Source organism: Buteo buteo, chromosome 4 (genome assembly GCF_964188355.1).
Source record: "Buteo buteo chromosome 4, bButBut1.hap1.1, whole genome shotgun sequence".
In the NCBI taxonomy this organism is placed as follows: Eukaryota; Metazoa; Chordata; class Aves; order Accipitriformes; family Accipitridae; genus Buteo; species Buteo buteo.
In genome coordinates, this window is record NC_134174.1 from 48,822,402 (window position 1) to 48,841,800 (window position 19,399).

Consider the following 19,399-nt stretch of genomic DNA (forward strand, 5'->3'; position numbering starts at 1 on the left):
CATTAGACAGAACAGCTCTAGTCCAGTGAAGAATCAGCTCTTCAGTACTGTGCCCTGCACATGAAAATTAAGTCTTTCAAAGCCAGCAGACTACAGAGCTGTAGTCAACTCCTCTTTATCCACAGGTGGATTGTCTGACTTATGAATGACTTGTACAAGCCAGTACCATCCACCAGGGTCCATTGGATCAGATGCAGTGCCAGACAGAAGCACAAATTCTGCCCCTGGGCCAACCCAGCTGGAAAGGAGTATTGACATTTTATGCATTGTGGAGCCAAATTCCTAGACCCAGTCTGTCTGAACCACTGGGCTAGCAGAAAATAAACCTATTTCATCCTTTCTAATTAGGGCAGCATGGAATGACTGTTGCTCATTGTCCAGCTTGAAACATCAAGAAAGCCCCTAGTGCTTGTGCTGCATTTCTTGTATTCAGACGCTGGGAGGTGTGGAACAGAGACCTCCGTAACTCTGTAGCTCGTGTTCCACCAGATTGAAAACCTCCAGTTTACTACAAGGTCTGCTAAAGCAAAGAAGGTTTCACGTGGACCTATGCAGATACTGTTGCATCACATATCCCAGCAAATCAGTATTAATCAGTCTTTCCTGCTATGTGGGATAGTCCATTCCTCGCCTGCCTACCAGCCAGGCAAGATGGTGGCAATAGAAATAGGGGTTCAGTGTGTAAATTTCCTAAGAACATAGGGAAGTTTGGTGCTGAGCCACCATTTGAAAGTCAGTGGGGCTAGGGTACATGACCCTACTGGCACTTGTTCAAATCTCAGTTATTTTCTCATCAGGCTAGATCTGATGCTCATTCTCAGGCATTTTGTTCCTGCGCTTTAGGTAAAGAGTGGAAATTGCATCCTTATGGTGGTTTTGGAGAAGTGATTCAATCTGCATCTACTTTGGAGAGGCAGCTCTACATGTCTGTGGGGCAGCTACCATGCATCAGGAGAGAGCCCACTTCAACTTTCCCTATCCTCAGAGAAGATAAGAAGAAATTTGGAAGCTTTTCTTTTAATCTGCACTTCCAAATGGCTCCTGTATGTCACAAGACTTGCTTAAAGCAAATGTATTTACTCATTTCCAAGCAGGGATTTTAGTTCTGTCTTCTTCATTATTCCCACTGAAGTTTGAGAGATTGTTCATAATGAAAAGATTTGGCAGCTTCATGATTCACTAGGCTGGGTATCCAGCCAAGATATAATGATGGTTCATCAAGAGCTGTCAGCTTACATTGCATGTACTGGGGATTTCAGGTGATGGAAGACAGTCTGAAGACCATAGAGCCTTAAAATAGTAAGAATTGGAGAACTGCTCCCTGCAGATATCATGATGATACAACAACAAAATTGTGAGCACCCCATAAGCTTGGAGGTCTCTGTTTAACCATAAAACCTCCAAACTGAACTCACATTCCAGAAGGGGCCAGTTTCTGGAAGCTCAAAGTAGACATCAGGCTCTTCACTCTGAGCTGCCTTACGATCCTTTCAGGGGATGCTAGGCAGTGAGTTTCCCTGTTTCTACCCACTATTTTGGGGGCTTGTCAGGTGAGAGTTGTGCAGCTGCTGTACAGGAAGGTATGAGGAAAGAAAGCTGGGGATGCCTGGAATGCCAAGGGAAAAGCATTTTCATGCATCAAGCTAGTTCAGTCCCAATTTTATTCCACTCTCTTTAGATTCAGTTCATCTCTGCAGCCAGCAAATTCCTCCTTGGTGCATAGTTGTGTTTCCTTCTGCTTCTTCCTAGATGCCTAGCTCAGGCAATCTGCAGGGACTGAGTCATCCCAGGAGTACAGGGGATATGTTCAGAGCAGCAGTACATCAAGGGCTATGAGGAACTGAGAAGAGAGGTACCCACAGAATACCCCAGTTATAGCCCTGGACAGCAAAAAAATTCCAGTCTCCACAGGTTTTATTATCATTATCTCCATTACTTTATAAGTGCTAATTGGGCAGTTCTTAACGCATAGATGGGGAGTGGCTCACTGGCAGGAAAGGGCCCTCTTTGGATCAGCTGCCCTCTTGCTTCTATGCAGAATCATTGCTGGGATCCAAATTTGCCTCCAGTAAAAATGGGAGGGTGAAAGAGCATACTCAGAGCTCAGAAATTCAAGGAATATTGTCTATGAGCTGTTTCTCAAAGATGGACAGGTTGCTAACCTTGAGACTTAGAAATAAGTGACACATGACTAGTTTTCTTTCTTAAAAACAACAGCAATTTTTTCTTTCTAAGGTAATCAAAGACTTTTGTCTACTGTGCTTGGGATAAAATGGCTCTCTGAGGGGTAACAAACCCACAGCTAGCTTTGTTCATCCCAATCAGGTTGGGAATGGCAGCACATAGCTATATCTGCCTGTTCTTTCCATGTACCCTGATACAATTTTCTTCATGTACACAAGCTTTTCAGCAGTAAAGCTATGAAGGAACCACTTCATGCCCAAAAGGAAACAGCTCCCAGATCTGTACCCAGGCTGAAGCACAGAAGCTCTGTCTTGCAGCAGCAGTGAGCTGAAAGAAATTACTTGTTCAGACTTTTCATGCTTTAAAAGGACCTTCTCAGCTTGTAATTAATAGATGGAGGAAACAGGTTGCAGTATCTTTCAGGATTTATTTTGTGGGTTCTGGAATTACTTATTTTATCTTTTAAAACAAGATTTCTCCATTTCTTTCTTTGATTTCCTGCCTGTTTCCCTCAGCTTTAGTTTTCATTCTTCTCCTTTGCAGTTCACAACTTGAATAAAAAGAGAAGAAAACCTTGCACAGAAGGAAAGCAAATGTATAAAACCCAAGAAGTGGATTTTTTTCACTTTTCCTTCTCTGATTCCCTTGGAATTCCCTTCATGTGTTAAGAATCTTCAGTTCCTTATAACAACAGAGAATAATAAATGCTGCAGACAGAAGCACTCTGTCTGCATCAGCTCAATTCCTTTAATGTCTGTAGTTTATTGTGTGCGACATTGCGTGTCTGATCATGGATTCCTCAGACCGACAGACTATCACAACCCAGACTGGACAGACCAGGGAGTTGTGTTTAATTTGAAATTCCCTTGGGCTAAATTAAGGTGAAACGACACCAAATGATCGGTTAAAGATTTTATTCATGACAGAAGCAAACTGAACTGGGGAGGCGTGGTAGTAGGTGGCAGGGTTTCTCGCAACAGGAATTGGCATAAGACTACTTCTGTAAACTGTGTCACCCAGGGTAACCATATACATCGATTCAGGGAATAAGGAGATCCCTCCCGTTGAGTCATGAGGTTCAGAGCAGACCCCCTTGCTTTCTAGACTCCTCCTCAGAGAAAGGTCTAGGGGCGGCTGGATCCACTCTTAGTCTCAGACTTGGTCAATGGTTTATGTCTTGAAACCAGGTAACTTGTGGTAACCATATGCATTGGTTCACGGAATAAGGAGATCCCTCCTATTGAGTCACGAGGTTCAGAGCAGACCCCCTTGCTTTCCAGACTGCTCCTCAGAGAAGGGTCTAGGGGTGGCTGGATCTACTCTTAGTCTCAGACTTGGTCAACGGTTTATATCTTGAAACGGATGAGGTGTAGGGATTGTAGAAAAGGAAAAGGAAAGAGAGAAGAAGACAGAGAGAGAAAAAGGAAGAGAGAAAGATTTCACCAGTCCTGGGTCCAGCATTGGTTCAGTCAGCCAAGGGGTCCAGTCAGCTGAGGGGTCCAGTCCTGGTGGGCTTCAGTTTGTGTCCTTTTATCATCCTTGCCCCTCCTTTGGGTGGGCACCTGAACTCCTCAGGTTAGTGAACAGTTTGTGAGCCTTTGTTTTTGGGGGTCATTTGTGGAGTAACTTCTCCTTCCTTGCCTTTGTTTGATCTTTGTATCAGAACAGCTTATCAGAACAGGGAGCTGCGCACCCTCCAGCATGCCCTCCCCCTCCTGTTGCTGATGTCTGAGCTGATGGGCTTTTTACCTTGGCTCCTTGCTGTGCAGGGTTTGTCTTTAAGCAGAACTTGCCCCACCACAATGTTAGAGACATTAACTCTTTCAGTCTCTCACACAGACCTCCTATTGAAATCAAAGGCAGTTTTGGCAGCGGCCACAGGAGTGCATTGGCATGAAGTCACAGGTTATGCACTTCAGGGAAAATGCCGTTGCACTTTTGAGTAGAGAGGAGTAAGTTAAAAGGTGAAGGAAATGATAGTTCTGGTATTTAATATTTCTTTTTTTTTTTTTTTCTTTCAGTTTTGTTGACATGGCAAATGCAGAGCTATACAGTTTATGTTAATCCCTGCTCTGGAGAAAGTCTGGAGTAGATGTAAAAATGGTTGGGGAGGCTGTGGGATGATGCTTTCCAGGATCAAATACTTGCATTAGTTTTTACGAGTAACTTCTGTGCTGTATTTTTTTTTCCAACTAGGGTAATTGCTTTGAAAGTGATATCGCTAATTAAGTTCTGGCTGAAAAGGTTCCCCTCTTGCAAAGGTGATTAATTTGTTTCCTTCACACTTGCAGAGTTGATCATAATATTAAGCAAGGCTATCAGTGCTTTTATGACCACCAAGAAACTCCAAGTGATGCCACAGTTCAACATTGTCACTGTGGTAAGGAGAATCGGGCCAAGTCCTATGAAAATAGGAGGCAGGGGAGTCCTTGCTCAAATTGGTCTTTCTACATTTGGGCATTTCCAGGCATTTCTTGGGAGAGCTTGCAGTGACATCTGAAGGCCATAGAGTAGAAAATCAGGGATCTGAAAATTAGCTCAGAATTGTCCCTATGCCCTTCTCTCACTTCCCCTCTCTAGAAACTATTTTTCTCATGAGGTGAGGGAGCTACGTAAAAATTTTTCAGGAAGGGAGAAGTTGTAACCCTAGTTGGTTAATGGGATGATATGCAGGTGCTAGGAAGTGGTGAGAGAGGAGGAGAAGGCTATCTGCAGGGTTCCAGCTTGGAAGAGCATTCAGGAAACCGAAAGATGACTAGCAATTTGTGTGCTGTTTCTGGAAGCAAGCAAGCTGGGAGCAGTTGCTGTGAGCACCATCTATTTCATGTGCTTTTTGATGGAACATCCGCAGTTGCATAATCCATAGGGAGTTGCCTGCCCATAGGTACTTGTTGTTTGACAGATCTGTCACACTTCTCAGAAATCAAGATGCAAAATCCATCACTCAGGGACATGGTATATGTGTATCAGATACTCTCTGGGGGATGAAGAGTCCATTAAACAGCAAGTCCGTAAACTCATCCATATGAAGAATTTGCATCTGTGACAGATAGAATATGGAGAGTACCCATCGTCTAACAGGTGATCTGACTCTAATGTGCTACTAAAACACTATAAATATTAATTTTATTTCACCCTTTCAGAGTCATGTGTGTGGGTGAGCCCAGAGGGATAGGAATTTCTTATGCAGAACATGAGCGAAACCAGCAGGATTATGTTGCGTGAGAGGGATCATGTCTCTGGGAGGCAATGGCACTCCCAGCATTGGCAGTTTGAGGCAAGCATATCATTGCCTGCATGATACAGAGCTGAAGATATGACCTTCACAAAGAGGCTTATGACAGAGTTCTGTAAACTTTGGTATATAGTAGAAAAAGAGTGAAGTAGTCAGATGTACAACTAGTGAACCTTTAAGAAATGAGAGCACAGCAGAATTATCACTTCTTAAAGGAGGTAGCCAAAATGTGGAAATCAATAGCATAAGACAAGGGTAATTGGTTAGTTGAAGTTGTGGAGAATTCTCTGTTATTATCATTTTCTCTGTCCTTCGCTCACTATGAAGAATGTGAGCAATTCACCTACCTCAGCCTGTTGAAGAAAAATGCCAGGCACTCTAGTATACCTTCTCCATTTCTCCTTATGACTCCATTTGTAGATTCTTAATAAGTATGACTTTCCTTAGACTATGAAGACTGGATTTAGAATTAAACAAGAGCTCAAGTACTGGGTTCATGAATTGGTGTAGAATTTTCATTCAGGTTCAAGTCTGAGGTTCCTGAAAACTGAGGAAAGTTTTGCAAAAAAAAAAAGCATTCTTGGTTGTGGCTGAAGTTTTGGCTTTAGATTATAACTAAATGAAAAACATGTAGAGGTCAGTCTCAATCCAAATCAAACTTCCATTGAAATTGAGAGGTATATCAGATTTATATTCTGGCCTACTTACATGTGATCTTACTTTGTTCTAGCTCATTTCTGTCATGTGTTTTAAGCACTGCAGGCAGTGCTGCTATATTCCAGCAATGCTAAGCTATCTGCTGGTGCTTTCAAGCTATGAGGTTGCATTGACTATTATGCAGCAAGCCTTCTGCACTGCATGCTGCCATAGTGTAGTCACACACCTGCTGACCCCCTTGGAGAATCCAGCAGATGCCCTTCTGGCAGCAGTTTAACCTGACCTTGCACACAGTCATTCCTCGGCTGTCTCTGGGTTTGCAATGAGTGGTGGCAAGACTGAAAAGAGCAGAGCTGATTAGGGCCCCGGGCAATCTCATGTCCGAACCCTGTTGAGATTTACTCCTGTAAAGTGTCAATGAATATTTTACTGGACTTACTAGGGGAAGAGCAGTGGGCGGATTTAGGCTTGGGATACTGCTAAACTTTCCTGAGCTTTGCTGAAAAGGCACCTCTGTGTGCATTTTCCAGACACTACCAGCCTCAAATTCATGGGATGAAGGTAAAGTCTCTGTTAGTAAACTTTCTGAAAAAGTGCCATGCAGCCTGATAAGTTTCTTTAACAGCAACAATCATTAAAAGGCCATTTTAAAAAGTCTGCAATGCAGAAATACATTGCCTAGGTTGTCTGCGTGTGTGTGTACCCTGTTTTATGCTGCAGCTGCTGAGTTGCACAATCCAGCCATAATATTGCAGTGATGCCTGTAAAGCTTTTGTAAATACTTAGCTCCCCTTCTCCTCTTACTCCTGTTGTCCATGGTCCTTTTATCTCCCTTCAGTTCATCTGTTGTGTTTCCTTTGCTCCACCAGAGTGTTCAAAACGTAAATAAATTAAATTTCTCTCTCTCAAGTCATGTTTCAAGACTCAGTCTTTACTTTTGAGGAGCTCAGTATTTCAGTTATCCAAGATAAGGGCTGAAGCTACCAGAGAACCCCCTTATCACCCCTCACCTGTGCAGGAGGGAGAACTTGTTCCAGTACTGTCTTGTGGATGAATCTGCGCTTTGCCAGGAGACCTCTGAGTGACTGCTGGCCCAGGTCGGAAAGCCCACAGGGTGCAGCACATCCCTTTGCAGCTCATTTTTGAAAGCAGTACAGTCATGCTTGCTTGCTGTTACCCCTCAGCTGATGAAGTTGCCTCTGTAAGACAGGCTGAAAGCAGAGGGAAGAGCTTTCTCGTGCTATTTGGAGACTGTAGAAAAAAGATTCACCCTTTTTCTGCTAAAGATGTTGCAGAGTATCACCACTCTCCACTCGGAGTACTTAGCAGCACATCTTCAGCCTACCTTCTCTGTTTCAAAAAGAGAACTCTGTAAATTTAAATTACGGTCCATACCTGACATAACCCTGATCAGACCCTATAAAACGCAGTACCTTTGGAGGCACCTAACCTCCTGTTTGAGCAGAGGGTGGAAGAGAGAATGACCTACTCATGAGAGAAGCAATTGATGCCTGACAGGGTGCTCAGAAGCTGTGGTGATGCACCAGGGACTCAGGGATGTCTTGCTGTCACTTTGTTTTGGGACACTGTTATACTGAGATGTAGCACTAGATGGTGCATTCTACAAATTATTTGAAGAGACTGATCTTCCCATGCCAAAACCTTTTGAGGCGCAAGGCTGACCGTAACAAGCTCATTTGCTGTGTACGCACAGTACATCCTTTCATAACTTTTCACGAAGTTGACCCTTCTGTGCAAGAGTTGAATACAACCACGGCTGCCAAGACAGCACTTGAGACTTTGGCATTTATGCCTGTAGGTTTGGGGGATTTTTTTTGCCCATCACAGATCTTTGGCTAATTCACAAGTCACTTAAAAACAAGCAAACTGTAATGGCATATTGAGTTTGAGAGATGCTTGAGTTTGGATAGAAGAAAGATCTGTTAGAAAATATCTGGTATTCCTTATTAACCTGCATGTCCCATATCCCATCAGTCTAGGTGAATTAAATGGAACTGAAGATGTGCACATATTGATTTATATGCTGGAGAATAAATATTGATTTATTTGCCCCATAGCCAGATACCTTTGCCATAGGGCAGCGATTCTAATGAGGAGTGATGACTTCCCTTCTTCTCCTCAGAAGGGAGGATTAGCCTGCAGGCAGGCTTGTGGGACAGTGCATAACAGGCAGAGACTCCTATGTCCAGGGGATTAGCTCCTGCCCTTCCCTTTGGGTGTATGGAAGCCCTTCTGTGTTCAGGATTTGGGGCACAGGAGTAGGCAGCACAATAAGCAGCACAGACGTTGCCTGGAACTGTTGACACCTTCAGCAGGGGGCTCAGAAGAGCTGTCTGGGTTGGACGTGTGGGCTGTGGGTGTGCTCTGGGAGCTGATGGTTTGCAGACCCCTCTTGCAGGTAACAGTGCTGAAGTGCGTCCTGCTCCTCTGGGAGTCTTTCTTTGGGACGCATATTAGGGCAGCAATCACTAGGTGGTGCCGATATCACACTTTTTCTTGGTATTCGTACACTTTCAGGCTCTGGAGAAGTGGTTCTTGTTAGGGTTGGGTTTACGGTACCTCTTTGAAAAGCCGCTGAAACAGAGAAAAGTAGCAGGCAGCAGTAGCTAGCTGGGAGCAGTGTAGCTTCTTCAGACCCTCGTGTCTGTGCTTGGGCTCAGATTTCTGGAGGAAGAGACTGACTGCACACAGGTAGCACCCACCCTCTTCTTAGAAGTGTGTATGCTCAAATCCAGCATCCTTCCCGACTGAAAACTCAGGTTTGAGGGCCCTGGATTTCTCTTTCCTCTGGAGTGACAGCAGTGTGCCAAGGCACGGCATTCTCAGTTTACATGGAGAAATTCAGATGAATTTCACAGAAAGGGAAATCTTAGGAGTTGTCTTCTAGTGGATAAGTGGATAAGTAAAATAATGTCAGAAGAGATTAGGAATTTCCTGAATGTGAATTCTTTAGAAAACAACTGGCTAAAGTTGCAATTGATTTCTAAACTTTTTCTTATTTAGAGAGACTTTTAAGCATTTTAGATCTCAAATTTACTTTCTGATTGGTTTGGAACTTCTATTTTTGGTATTATTTAAAATAAATATGCCTTGACTGTTTCCATTTATTAAAAATTGCTATAGTTTAAGTGGAAACACACACAGACATGTGAATATGTTGTATTTATTTTGGTAGTTTCTATATATTATACAACTGTACACATAGATCCCATCATTCTGGTCTCACACCAATAGTAACTTTAGGAGATTATTGGGAAACCAGGCCATGAAACTCATCATTAACAGAAAGCAGAAACCCAGTCTATCCTTCTGTTAGCAACTAATTTCTGGTTAGCCATCTGACCTTTTTTTTTGCCTTTTACGTCCCACTGTTTGCCTTGGTTGTCTGGTTTAGGCCTTCATCCTTTAGATTTTTACTACTTACTGCATATGTAACCGTGTATTTTAATATTTTCAGGGTAGGGCCTTAGACCTTGCCAACCAGGAGGAAATTATACTGAATTAGCTACACTGATTTAGAAATTGACTTAGTTAAATCAGTGCAACTCTCCTGAGCACTTTATATCACTTCAGTTTAAGTCATGAGTCAGTGAGTAACAAATCAATTCTGTTGGCAGAGAGTGAGAAAGATTAGACTGGATCTTCAGCCCTTCTATCTCAGTATTTATTAGGCTAAGGCCTCTTCAGGGCTTGTTGCTGTTCTCTTTAATTTTCTCTGCCTAATGGACCTGATCCAGCTCTTGATGGCATAAATGAGGGTTTTTCTATGACCTCCAGCTGGGAGCTGGGGGTGGCAATATCTTTATTAAAAACCTAGAGAAGCTTCAAATGACAAATAACTCAAACCTGCCTCCTTACTGCATACAGAGTTCTCAGATTGTGGCTCACATTGCAGAAATCACCTCTGCTTTGAAAAATGTAATATTCTACATTCAGCGTAGGAAAATTCATCCTCTAAAGACAGCTATCTCTACTAACATTATGCTAAGACTATCACCATGCAAAGATTCATAATCTGATTCGATTTTCCCGACAATAGCAGATAAGTAAGATCCCATATTGTAGGGGTCGGCGTTCGGAAGATCTCGCGATGTCAGGGAAAGTTAGAGGGTTAGTCACAGCCTTGTGATGTACCTGTAACCCCACCTCCCCTTGTTAGTATAAAAGGAATTAACTGCGCAATAAAAGGCGGAAGTTGGCGCTCACACTGTGTGTGTTACCTGTCTCTTTCCCTGGTCCGGGCCGACCAGTGATCTAAGCGTGGCACCTTGATATGTAGCGAACGCTACACCATATATATTTTGAGATGGGATGAAAATAGTCCTTCTGTCAATCTCCACAGAATTTGTGCATTCCAGTTGGATAGACTTGGGATTCAGGTTATTTCTGGTTTTGAACCGGCTTAACCAGAAACTAGGCTGATGTTGCACTCCCAAATGAAAAAGCACAGCTTTTTCAAAATGCATTTCAGAAAGTGCTTGCTTTTGTTGTTGTTCTCCTTCTCTACCTTTCTTCACACTTGGACAAACTACTACTAATAAATAAGAAGGGTATCTGAGAATATGCTGAACGAGAATATGCTGAACAAGAATATGCTGAGTTCCGCTCACTGAAAATTTTCCTTACTGTTCCCAGAGCTTCTTATTCCTGGCTGTAGAGAGTAGCAGTGTAGCAGGAGTTGAACTCTTAGAGTGTCTGCCTATTCCAGAAAAGAGTAACTCACTTCTTTACAAATCTAAGATTTCGCAAAATCATTTTTATCTTTCTGAACTGGAGGTTAATAAAGCTGTAAACTCTGTAACCAGCAATGTGCTGACATGCTCTTACAATTCACCTGCAGCTCCTGGAAGCCTTTATGTTGTAAGTAGCAATGCCCCCTTCCATTTCCATCTCTATTCCAAATGCAATTTCTTGTTTGTTTATTTTCCAGGTTTATGATGGAACTTACATCTTTGCCTAAATTCCTTTGGACAACTGACAACAAACTTCTGCATCACCATTTTCCGGACATATTGGCGACTGTTCATACCACACAAGACATTCCCGAAGAAGTTGTTTTTGGACCATGCATGCTCCAGAACACCCTGCTGGACACTGTAGCTTTTATTGCTCTGAAGTGTTCTGATAGACGGAACATCCACTATGTCTTCAAGGTAGGAGGAAGCAGCATTTAATGTCAGTCATATCAAAAAGGGTTACACCATCGCTGAGAAGGTAACTTTGCCAAGGGGTAGATTTTTGTTTTGTTCAGCACAACTAACAGCTCCTTCAAAGGGGAGAAGTAGCCAGTGCATTTCTGATTTACGAGCTGTAGACTGGAGGGACCTCAGTGAAAACTGTTTCCTTTGCAGGAGGAGTACAAAGTCCCACTTCTAGGCTGATGATGGATGACCTGCTTCAGCACTGACTGGAGATAGGAGGAAGGAGGGACAAATAGTTTAGAATCTTCATGCTCAGGTTTCATCCTTACAAAGGAGGCTTATCAGGAGGTGTGACAGCCCTGTGAGAGCAGAGAGGGAAGACTGTGGCATTGCACTGATTGATGTAGGTGGTACATTCACAGCATTTATTGACAGATCTGAGCAAGCGTTAACTCAGTTTGCCCAGTTATCCATAAAAGTAAAATCACAATAGCAGTGGTCTCAGCACAGGCTCTATCAACTGTAGAAGATATCAGTCAGGCAATTAGTCTGCACAATCTTCAGGCAACCACAACTTATTGCTATTAGTACATGGACCTCCTGAAGTTACCTTAGATATGTCTGTCTGTGTTACAGCTGCACTTTTCAGTCACTATAGAGAAGCCACAGAGATATGTCTGTGAAACAAAAGGAACTGTCATGTAGGGCAAGTCAGAAACCCCAGGACTGTGATGGATTGTTAAGTCTTCAGCTCTAGTTGGAACTTTTTTGTTCCCTAGCTACTGTTTATCATAAGATTTTCATTTGGACAATGCATATTTCTCATGCTGGCCTCATACTTTGGCTTTCTGGGTCTTGGAGTGCATTTTAATCACCATTGGTCTAGATGAAGACAGCGAGGTAGTGTTTTACAATGTGAGGCAAGTGAATTTACCACATGCTATGGCATGGATGGATTTGGGAGAGATCCAGGTTCTCCTAAGATTTCTGTGCTCTGGAGGAGACAAATCCCAGGGAGTGTGTGTAATATGCAAGATGCAGCTGTTGGCAGATACCTGTTTGACACTTTTGCTTTAAACAAATTAAGAAAGAGAAGAAGAGGCTTTAGGGTTTTTCTGACTATTTGTTTGAGTCTCTGGCACAAGTTTGCATGCTTGGACAGTGTTATTAGTACTCCAGGAGAACTACAAGCTCTTTGGAGAAAGACCTCTCCTGAAACGAGGCTTTATTTATGGAATATTTCTGTATTTCTCCTGGGAGTTTTGGAATGAATGTAGGCTCAAGAAAGAGCCTCAAGGGGTTTCTACATTGGAAGAGCCCTCCGAAGGGATGGCTTTAGTGTTTTGCTATGTTTGAGCTAAGTCATTGTTATGCAGCCATGAAATTGGATGCCTGAGTTGGCTCGGATCTCTGTCTTTTGACAGTAAATACCTCAAATTCTGTGCAAGTAGCTGTTTCAGATGCAATTGGTGGTCCCATATCCTGTTAGCTACTCATAATTAAAAGTAAGCCTTCCAGAAATCAGGAACTATTGTTAAGCTCCCAGCACTGTGTGTAGACAATTAATTAACAATTCAATCATGATACTATATTGTTATCAAGGCACTGAGGTGCAAAAGAAGAAATGGATTTTGTTATGCTGGCTATGGTACAAACAGAATTACAGGCAGGAATAATTTGGCAAGGTGGATTCTTCGCAGCTGAGGTTCATGATCATCATAGCTCGGCAGCACTCCTGCAAGACTTTGGAGAATATTATTTCTAACAAGGGTTTCTGTAGCGTTCGCTACATATCAAGGTGCCACGCTTCGATCACTGGTCGGCCTGGACCAGGGAAAGAGACAGATAACACACGCAGTGTGAGCGCCAACTTCCGCCTTTTATTGCGCAGTTAATTCCTTTTATACTAACAAGGGGAGGTGGGGTTACAGGTACATCACAAGGCTGCGACTAACCCTCTAACTTTCCGTGACATCGCGCGATCTTCCGAACGCCGACCCCTACAGGTTTCCTCGTCTTGGGCTTTTATGTTTAGTCCAAAAGGGAGCTCTATGTTTTTTCTGTCATCCTCTTGGAGACCCTAACTTGAGCTCCTTGGGCCAATTTGTATGCTTGGGCAAAGAAAATGCCTTGGCAACCATTGGCACTGGTGGTTCTTTCCAGCCAGCCATTTACTCCAGCAAAGCAAACCGACCCCTTATAAAGCTGTATGTCCCACTGAGTTCCTCCGCCCCTTACAGCTTCTTGTGGGTTCCAAGGAAGACTCTTATTCTCTCCCTTCTCCTCCAGCCTCTATCAAGGAAGCCACATCAAGGAAGCCCAGATGTGAAGCCTTTACCTCTTACATGGGTGCAAAGGATTCATCTGAGGGATTGCCATCACCAGAAGAGGGTGGACTTGTAGGGTTTGTAGTGTGTCTAAACACATGGAAAAACTAAAGCTGGTGCATGCTTCTAGTTGATGGCACCCAGATCTTATGTGCTGTCCTTCACTCCTCCCCACCTTCTTTAAGCTCTCTCAGCTCTTTCCCTGGAGTCCTGGTTCCTGGAGGAGCTGTGTTCCCTTTGACTTTGCTTAGAGAGCTGGGTGGATGCTCAGTGTTTCTGAAACACAGAAACTAATAAATGACAGCCTCTGTCATAGCTATTAGTTACAACCACTGTGTGTGGGTGGGTGTGCTTGTGTCGCTGTCAGACTTTTGTATTTCTCAATCATTGTTAATTACCATGGCGTTTAGAGAGAACCAGTTACAGGGCATGCTAATATATTTTCTCCCTTATACTAATTAACTCTTATCCTAATGGTCCCTTAATGGTTCATTCTTGTTTTCAAGCTACTAATGTGGTCATGCTTTTCATGGTAGGTAATAGTCAGGGAGAGTTAAAAACAGAGAAAGAAATACCCCAAATACTGTTTCTGATACCAAACACCAATGAATGGCTGCCCTGCAATTAGCGGGAAACAAAGAGCTATACATTGCTTGGGGTGAAATTTAGATCATACTTGTCATTAGACATTTTTCATTTCCAAACTTCCTTTCTAAACAATGACTTAGTCCTTCAAAAATTAGTTGAGGCTTTTTATGCATGTAAATGTTGCCCTTGAACGCCCTGTGTTTCAGCCTTCAAGCTATGAAAATCTTCCCCATGTTTCAAATACTGCAGAGGACATAGATGTGCTGTGGTAAACACCAAGGAAAAACCTATAAAGAAATAAATCATTCCCTATTCAGAGCAAATGCAATAAAGTAACTAAGATGGGAGCCACACACTGAATGAGGAAGACAGAGCCAAATGTTTTATAGTTATGTTATTCCCAGAGCATGGTCAACCTGTGACTAAATGACTCGGGAGTCCTATGGATAAAGGAGTGTATGTGACTGTGGACAATGCTGTAATATATACACAGAAGGGAAATTTAATTTGGGCAGTAGACTTAATATTATTTTTTTAACTTCTGAGTGCCTGACCTTGCAACCTGAGCAACATGTTTTAACTTAATCTGTTTGGTATTTCTGAATGCACGCATACTAAAAGTAAATCAACCCCTCGCAACTGTCAGAAATAATTTAATAAAAAATATTAATCTGATGAGTTTTTATCTGTTCAGATACCTTGAAATGAATTTAATTGATTTATCAAAGGCAGGAATAGGAATATATAATTTTACTTCTGAAAAAGGAAAGAGCATATAAGTGGCAAAAGCATATAAGTGGAAAAGGAAAGCATATAAGTGCTTCTTAGTTGTATTTATTCAAATCTAATTTTTATGTAATCTAGCCAAACAGTTATATATGCAGATGTTGTCTCCATGGGGTGTTGAATCAAATAACCGAGATTATTCTTACAGCTCCTGATCCATATCCTCTTACATCATTGAAAAACTCCACATGCAACTGTGTTCATTTCTGGGCTCACACTGCACCGATCCAGGACTCTGCACATCTCACACCCCCCAGACCACAGCACTCGCACCTCTCCTGACTCATATCCCTTTTTCCCTTGGGTTTGAGACCCCCAGCTTACAGAGGAGCACACCTTCTGTACCTCTGTGATCCACACCTGACACAGTCCCATGGGACAACCTGCATCAGACAGAGGACATCATCCTTGCCATGAGTGGGCTAGAGATTGACCAACGTACCAGCCCTGGTATTACCATGAGAGGTTACACGTGAACATCGGTGTCTCCTTCTCCCTCTGATGCAGCTGTAGTCCCAGAGCTCTCAGCACTCACACCAGGGAAGCCTTCCCGCTGTGATGGCTTTGCATTTGGTGACACTGGCATATAAATTGGGCTCACAGCTTTGGCATACTGGGCTTGATTAGGCTTTATTCTTGAATTTGATGGAAACCTATTTTGGGTCCCAAGACCTGAAACTTCCCTTTTTTGTGTCCTGTCTCACAGGTAGACGTTACGTCTGTGCACAGTCCCACAGGACTGCCTTGGATGAGACTTGTACAAGCAGCTGCCAATAGCAAGGAGCAGAACTTGGAAGCTTACTTAGAAAACAGTCAGTTATATTATCGCTCTACCAGGAAGATCAACAAAAATGAGGAGCTGCTTGTCTGGTATGATGAGGAGCTTTCCTGCCTCTTGGGTTTCAATGAGATAAAAGCACAGAGTCTACAGAATGGTAAGTACCAAACTGCTGACTGCAAGGGTCACTGAGGACTGAAGTGAGTCTGCAACTTCTTTAGTACATGGTGATCTTGTAATACAGGAAATAAAACCTGTCTAAATCCTTAGCCAGTCAGCTAAGAAAAAAGACCTTCTGCTTTGGCAGTTGAGCTGGAGGCATAGAGCAAGAAGAGATTTGCAGTTCTCAATGCCATTTTCATTGCTACTTTCCAGCAGAGGATGGTGTGCTAGGGATTAATGCTGAAATTTTTGAGCTGTGTAATGGAAGTCTATGCACCTGACCACCTTGGAATCCTAGAAGCCTAAAATATCACCTGGAAATATGCCTTTTTTAGCTCATTGAGGAATCAGGTATAGGCTAGTGTTCAGCTATAATCTTGTAAATGAGCAGGGCTATAAAATTCCGTATCAGTCCAAACAGTACTGCATATAGCACAGTCTGCCTATTTAGCGTGGGACACAGTGGGAAAAGGGCATGATTTTAATTCTGAGATGTTGCTAGAAATTTATTGCTCTAATATAAATTGACTTGGCAATTGTTGAAAAAATTAAAATCTAGAATACAGAGAGACCAAGCAAATCACTGTCAGGTCCATGCCAAGGTTGGCTCCAGCTGTCATTTGCTCCAAACTTTGATCTAGTTAGACTGGAACAAAACTCTTTCTACATTCCCTTTGGTTGATTTAAACACAGCTTATATAGGTTGATTAGTAAAGGTGTAGGTTGGTAAAGGTATGAGTTGGTAAATTTATATGGTAATGTATTTGCCTGTAAATTAATATTAAATTAACATAGACACATTCATAGCAGGAACCCACTAAATCATTTTAACTGATTTCAGTGTATTCTGTTAGCTTCTGTGTAGACACACACTGTTCCACCCCAATGAGCAGCTTTGTTTTCTTGTAAAAAGTTCAGTTCTGTAGTTTGGGAAGTGATCTAAGCTGTGCTGAGCCTACAAATTAGGGGTTTGTAGTTCTACACAACCAATGTATGAACTTTCCTATGTATCCTGGGCCTCAGGTGCTGTGTGGCATTATTTGCATTTAAAACCTGCCGTGTGTTGTGAAATAACGTAGCATGGATACTGTTTACAAAGGTTAAGATGTGCCATATGTGTCTTGGTCACTGAATTATATACCGTCAATTCATGGACAATCAATAGTCCCAATGAACCAGAGATGTGGTCCCTCTGAAGGCCAGAAGAAAACAGCGTTCCCCATTCCTCTTGCCCATCACTGGCATTGTTTCACTTTGAACATTATTTTCTGTGCCACAGGCATCTGTGCCTTAAGGCACATAGCAGATTGCCAAATGAGCATGAGTAAGGGCTTCAGGCATTATTGTCAGATGATTTGTGAAAGGTGTTAAACTTCCAGAGTGTCCTATGCAGAAAACAGAGGCTCGTGTCAAAATCTTTTGAGTCCAGGTCTAAAACACATTATTACTTGGGTATATAGAATTTAACATTCAGCCTGTATTAAAGCCAGTGACTTAGGAAATATAGACACAAATCTGGGTTCAGATTTCAAATTGTCATAAAGTCCATATGCTTTTATCTAGACCATTGTGTTCTGGCCATTTTACATAATACAAACTTGGCTTGAAAGTCTAAATGAAAGCATTTCTGCGAGTAATGCATGGAGGCAAATATGAGTGAACCATTTTCCATAGCAGCAAGGGACCTGATTCTGCACTGGCATTACCTTTACTGTTTGTAATCTTGTATGACACAAGAGATGTTTCTGGTTTTTTGTTTGTGTCAATGGCAGGGTCGGGATCTGCATCCATCCAGGATTCCACCTTTGCAAAACTCATCATCTGTTGTCTGTTTCTGCAGAGTTGAGATGCCAAGAATGCAACCGAATCTTTAAATGTGAGCATTCCTATCTCTCCCATGTCCGCTTCCTATGTGTCCCAGAGAAGAGCGCCCTGTTATGGAGAAACTTCCAGAACCCTAAGACTGAAAAGAACAACTTAGCTGAGCAGACCACGAATTTCCACAGCCTGGCAAGGGATCTAGAGGTCAAAATGGCAGCTTGTAAAGATGATGCCCATGGTCTCACAGGAGAAAGGAAAGCAAAATCTGAAGAGGCTGAGAACAACAGGAGCAGGAAAACAGTGTTGTTGGAGAAAACCAATAATCTAAGTGAGGAACATAACTATGGGGGCAAGGAAGAGGTTGGGGGAGAGCATGCATTGGCTGGGTCTTTCTGGAAACTTAGTTCAGGGAAGCAGTCAGCTAGGAAGGATGCTTTAGAGCAGAAGCAGAGTGCTTTCACTGAGGTCAGGAGGATGAAGGAGAAGCTGAGGAATGAGAGACCGAAGGAGTCAGAAGAGGAGGATGGCATGGACCCACTTGGTAAAAAGCAGGTATCAAAGGAAGTGTTGCTGAACTCCTCCGGTAGTGCATTCTCCTTTGTGTGGCCCACCAGAGCCCCAGGAGAACAGAAGAGTGCTTTCAGCAAACCCAGTAAATGTCTAACAGAAAGAGCTGCAATAAATTCTTCTCATCCCATGAGTGAGTCACCAAAGAGCCTGGGGGAGCTGTCTGGCTTCATTGCCACCACAGACATCATGTACTGCAGCACGCTTCTCAATTCCAAGTTCTTTGTCAGTGATTTGTGTAATGCTCAGATGCTGCAGACGAGCATCACTCAGAGCAATGTTTTCCCATATACCTCAGAACCGTGGCCCAAACAAGCAGGAGGGCAGTTACAAAACACAACCACCACTTCTTCTTCCTCCTCCTCCTCTTCCTTGACTCTTCTTCCCCCTACTTTCACGTCCTTTGGAGTGGCTGCCCAGAACTGGTGTGCCAAATGCAACCTGTCCTTTCGCATGACATCTGATTTAGTCTTCCACATGCGGTCACATCACAAAAAAGAATACTCCTCAACTGAATCCCAGTGCAAGAGGAGACGAGAGGAGAAGCTAACATGTCCCATTTGTCACGAGTACTTCCGAGAACGCCATCATTTATCCCGGCACATGACTTCTCATAATTAGAGCTGTGCAGACAGATCTCACCAAGGGACTGGGCAGGTTGGGTAAAGGGGTAAAGAAGGGAAATGTAGTTCACTTGTATCCATTTCTTTTTGAGTTTACATTAATTTCTTACAGGAAATCAATGTTTACAATAATTTATAATAGATGCTTTGCAAAAAAATATAAAATGTTTACAAGAGTCTGAGTGGGTTGTAAGTTTTGAAAACTCAACCTAGCCCTTGTCAATCTATTTTTGAGGAAATAAAATAGTGAAATGAATGCACATGCAGTATTAATTTGGAAAGAGTTGGGATCAAAATCATTGTTTTGCAATCAGAGTTTTCTTTGCTTGTATTTGATTTGCTGGTGTCTGTGCAGTACAATGTAAATACAGAAGTAACAACCACCTCATTGAAGAAGGAATCTTTAAGCAAAAAAAAAAAATATCAGAGCTTATATGCTAAAAAAAAAGCAGTTACTGTTTCTAGCAGCTTTGGTGGACTCTTACTCCTTTATGTTAGCTGAATAAGTT

The 19,399-nt window shown here is 42.6% G+C and overlaps 1 protein-coding gene across 1 annotated transcript; it reads left to right on the forward strand.

Annotated features, from left to right (window-relative positions):
* Window positions 1-11,031: 11,031 nt before the first annotated feature.
* On the forward strand, window positions 11,032-19,121 carry ZNF488 (zinc finger protein 488). The gene is made up of 3 exons (XM_075026922.1): window positions 11,032-11,250; window positions 15,646-15,874; window positions 17,720-19,121. The coding sequence occupies exons 1-3, from the start codon at window positions 11,032-11,034 to the stop codon at window positions 18,886-18,888; spliced, it is 1,617 nt and encodes a 538-aa protein (XP_074883023.1). The 3' UTR covers window positions 18,889-19,121.
* Window positions 19,122-19,399: the final 278 nt, after the last annotated feature.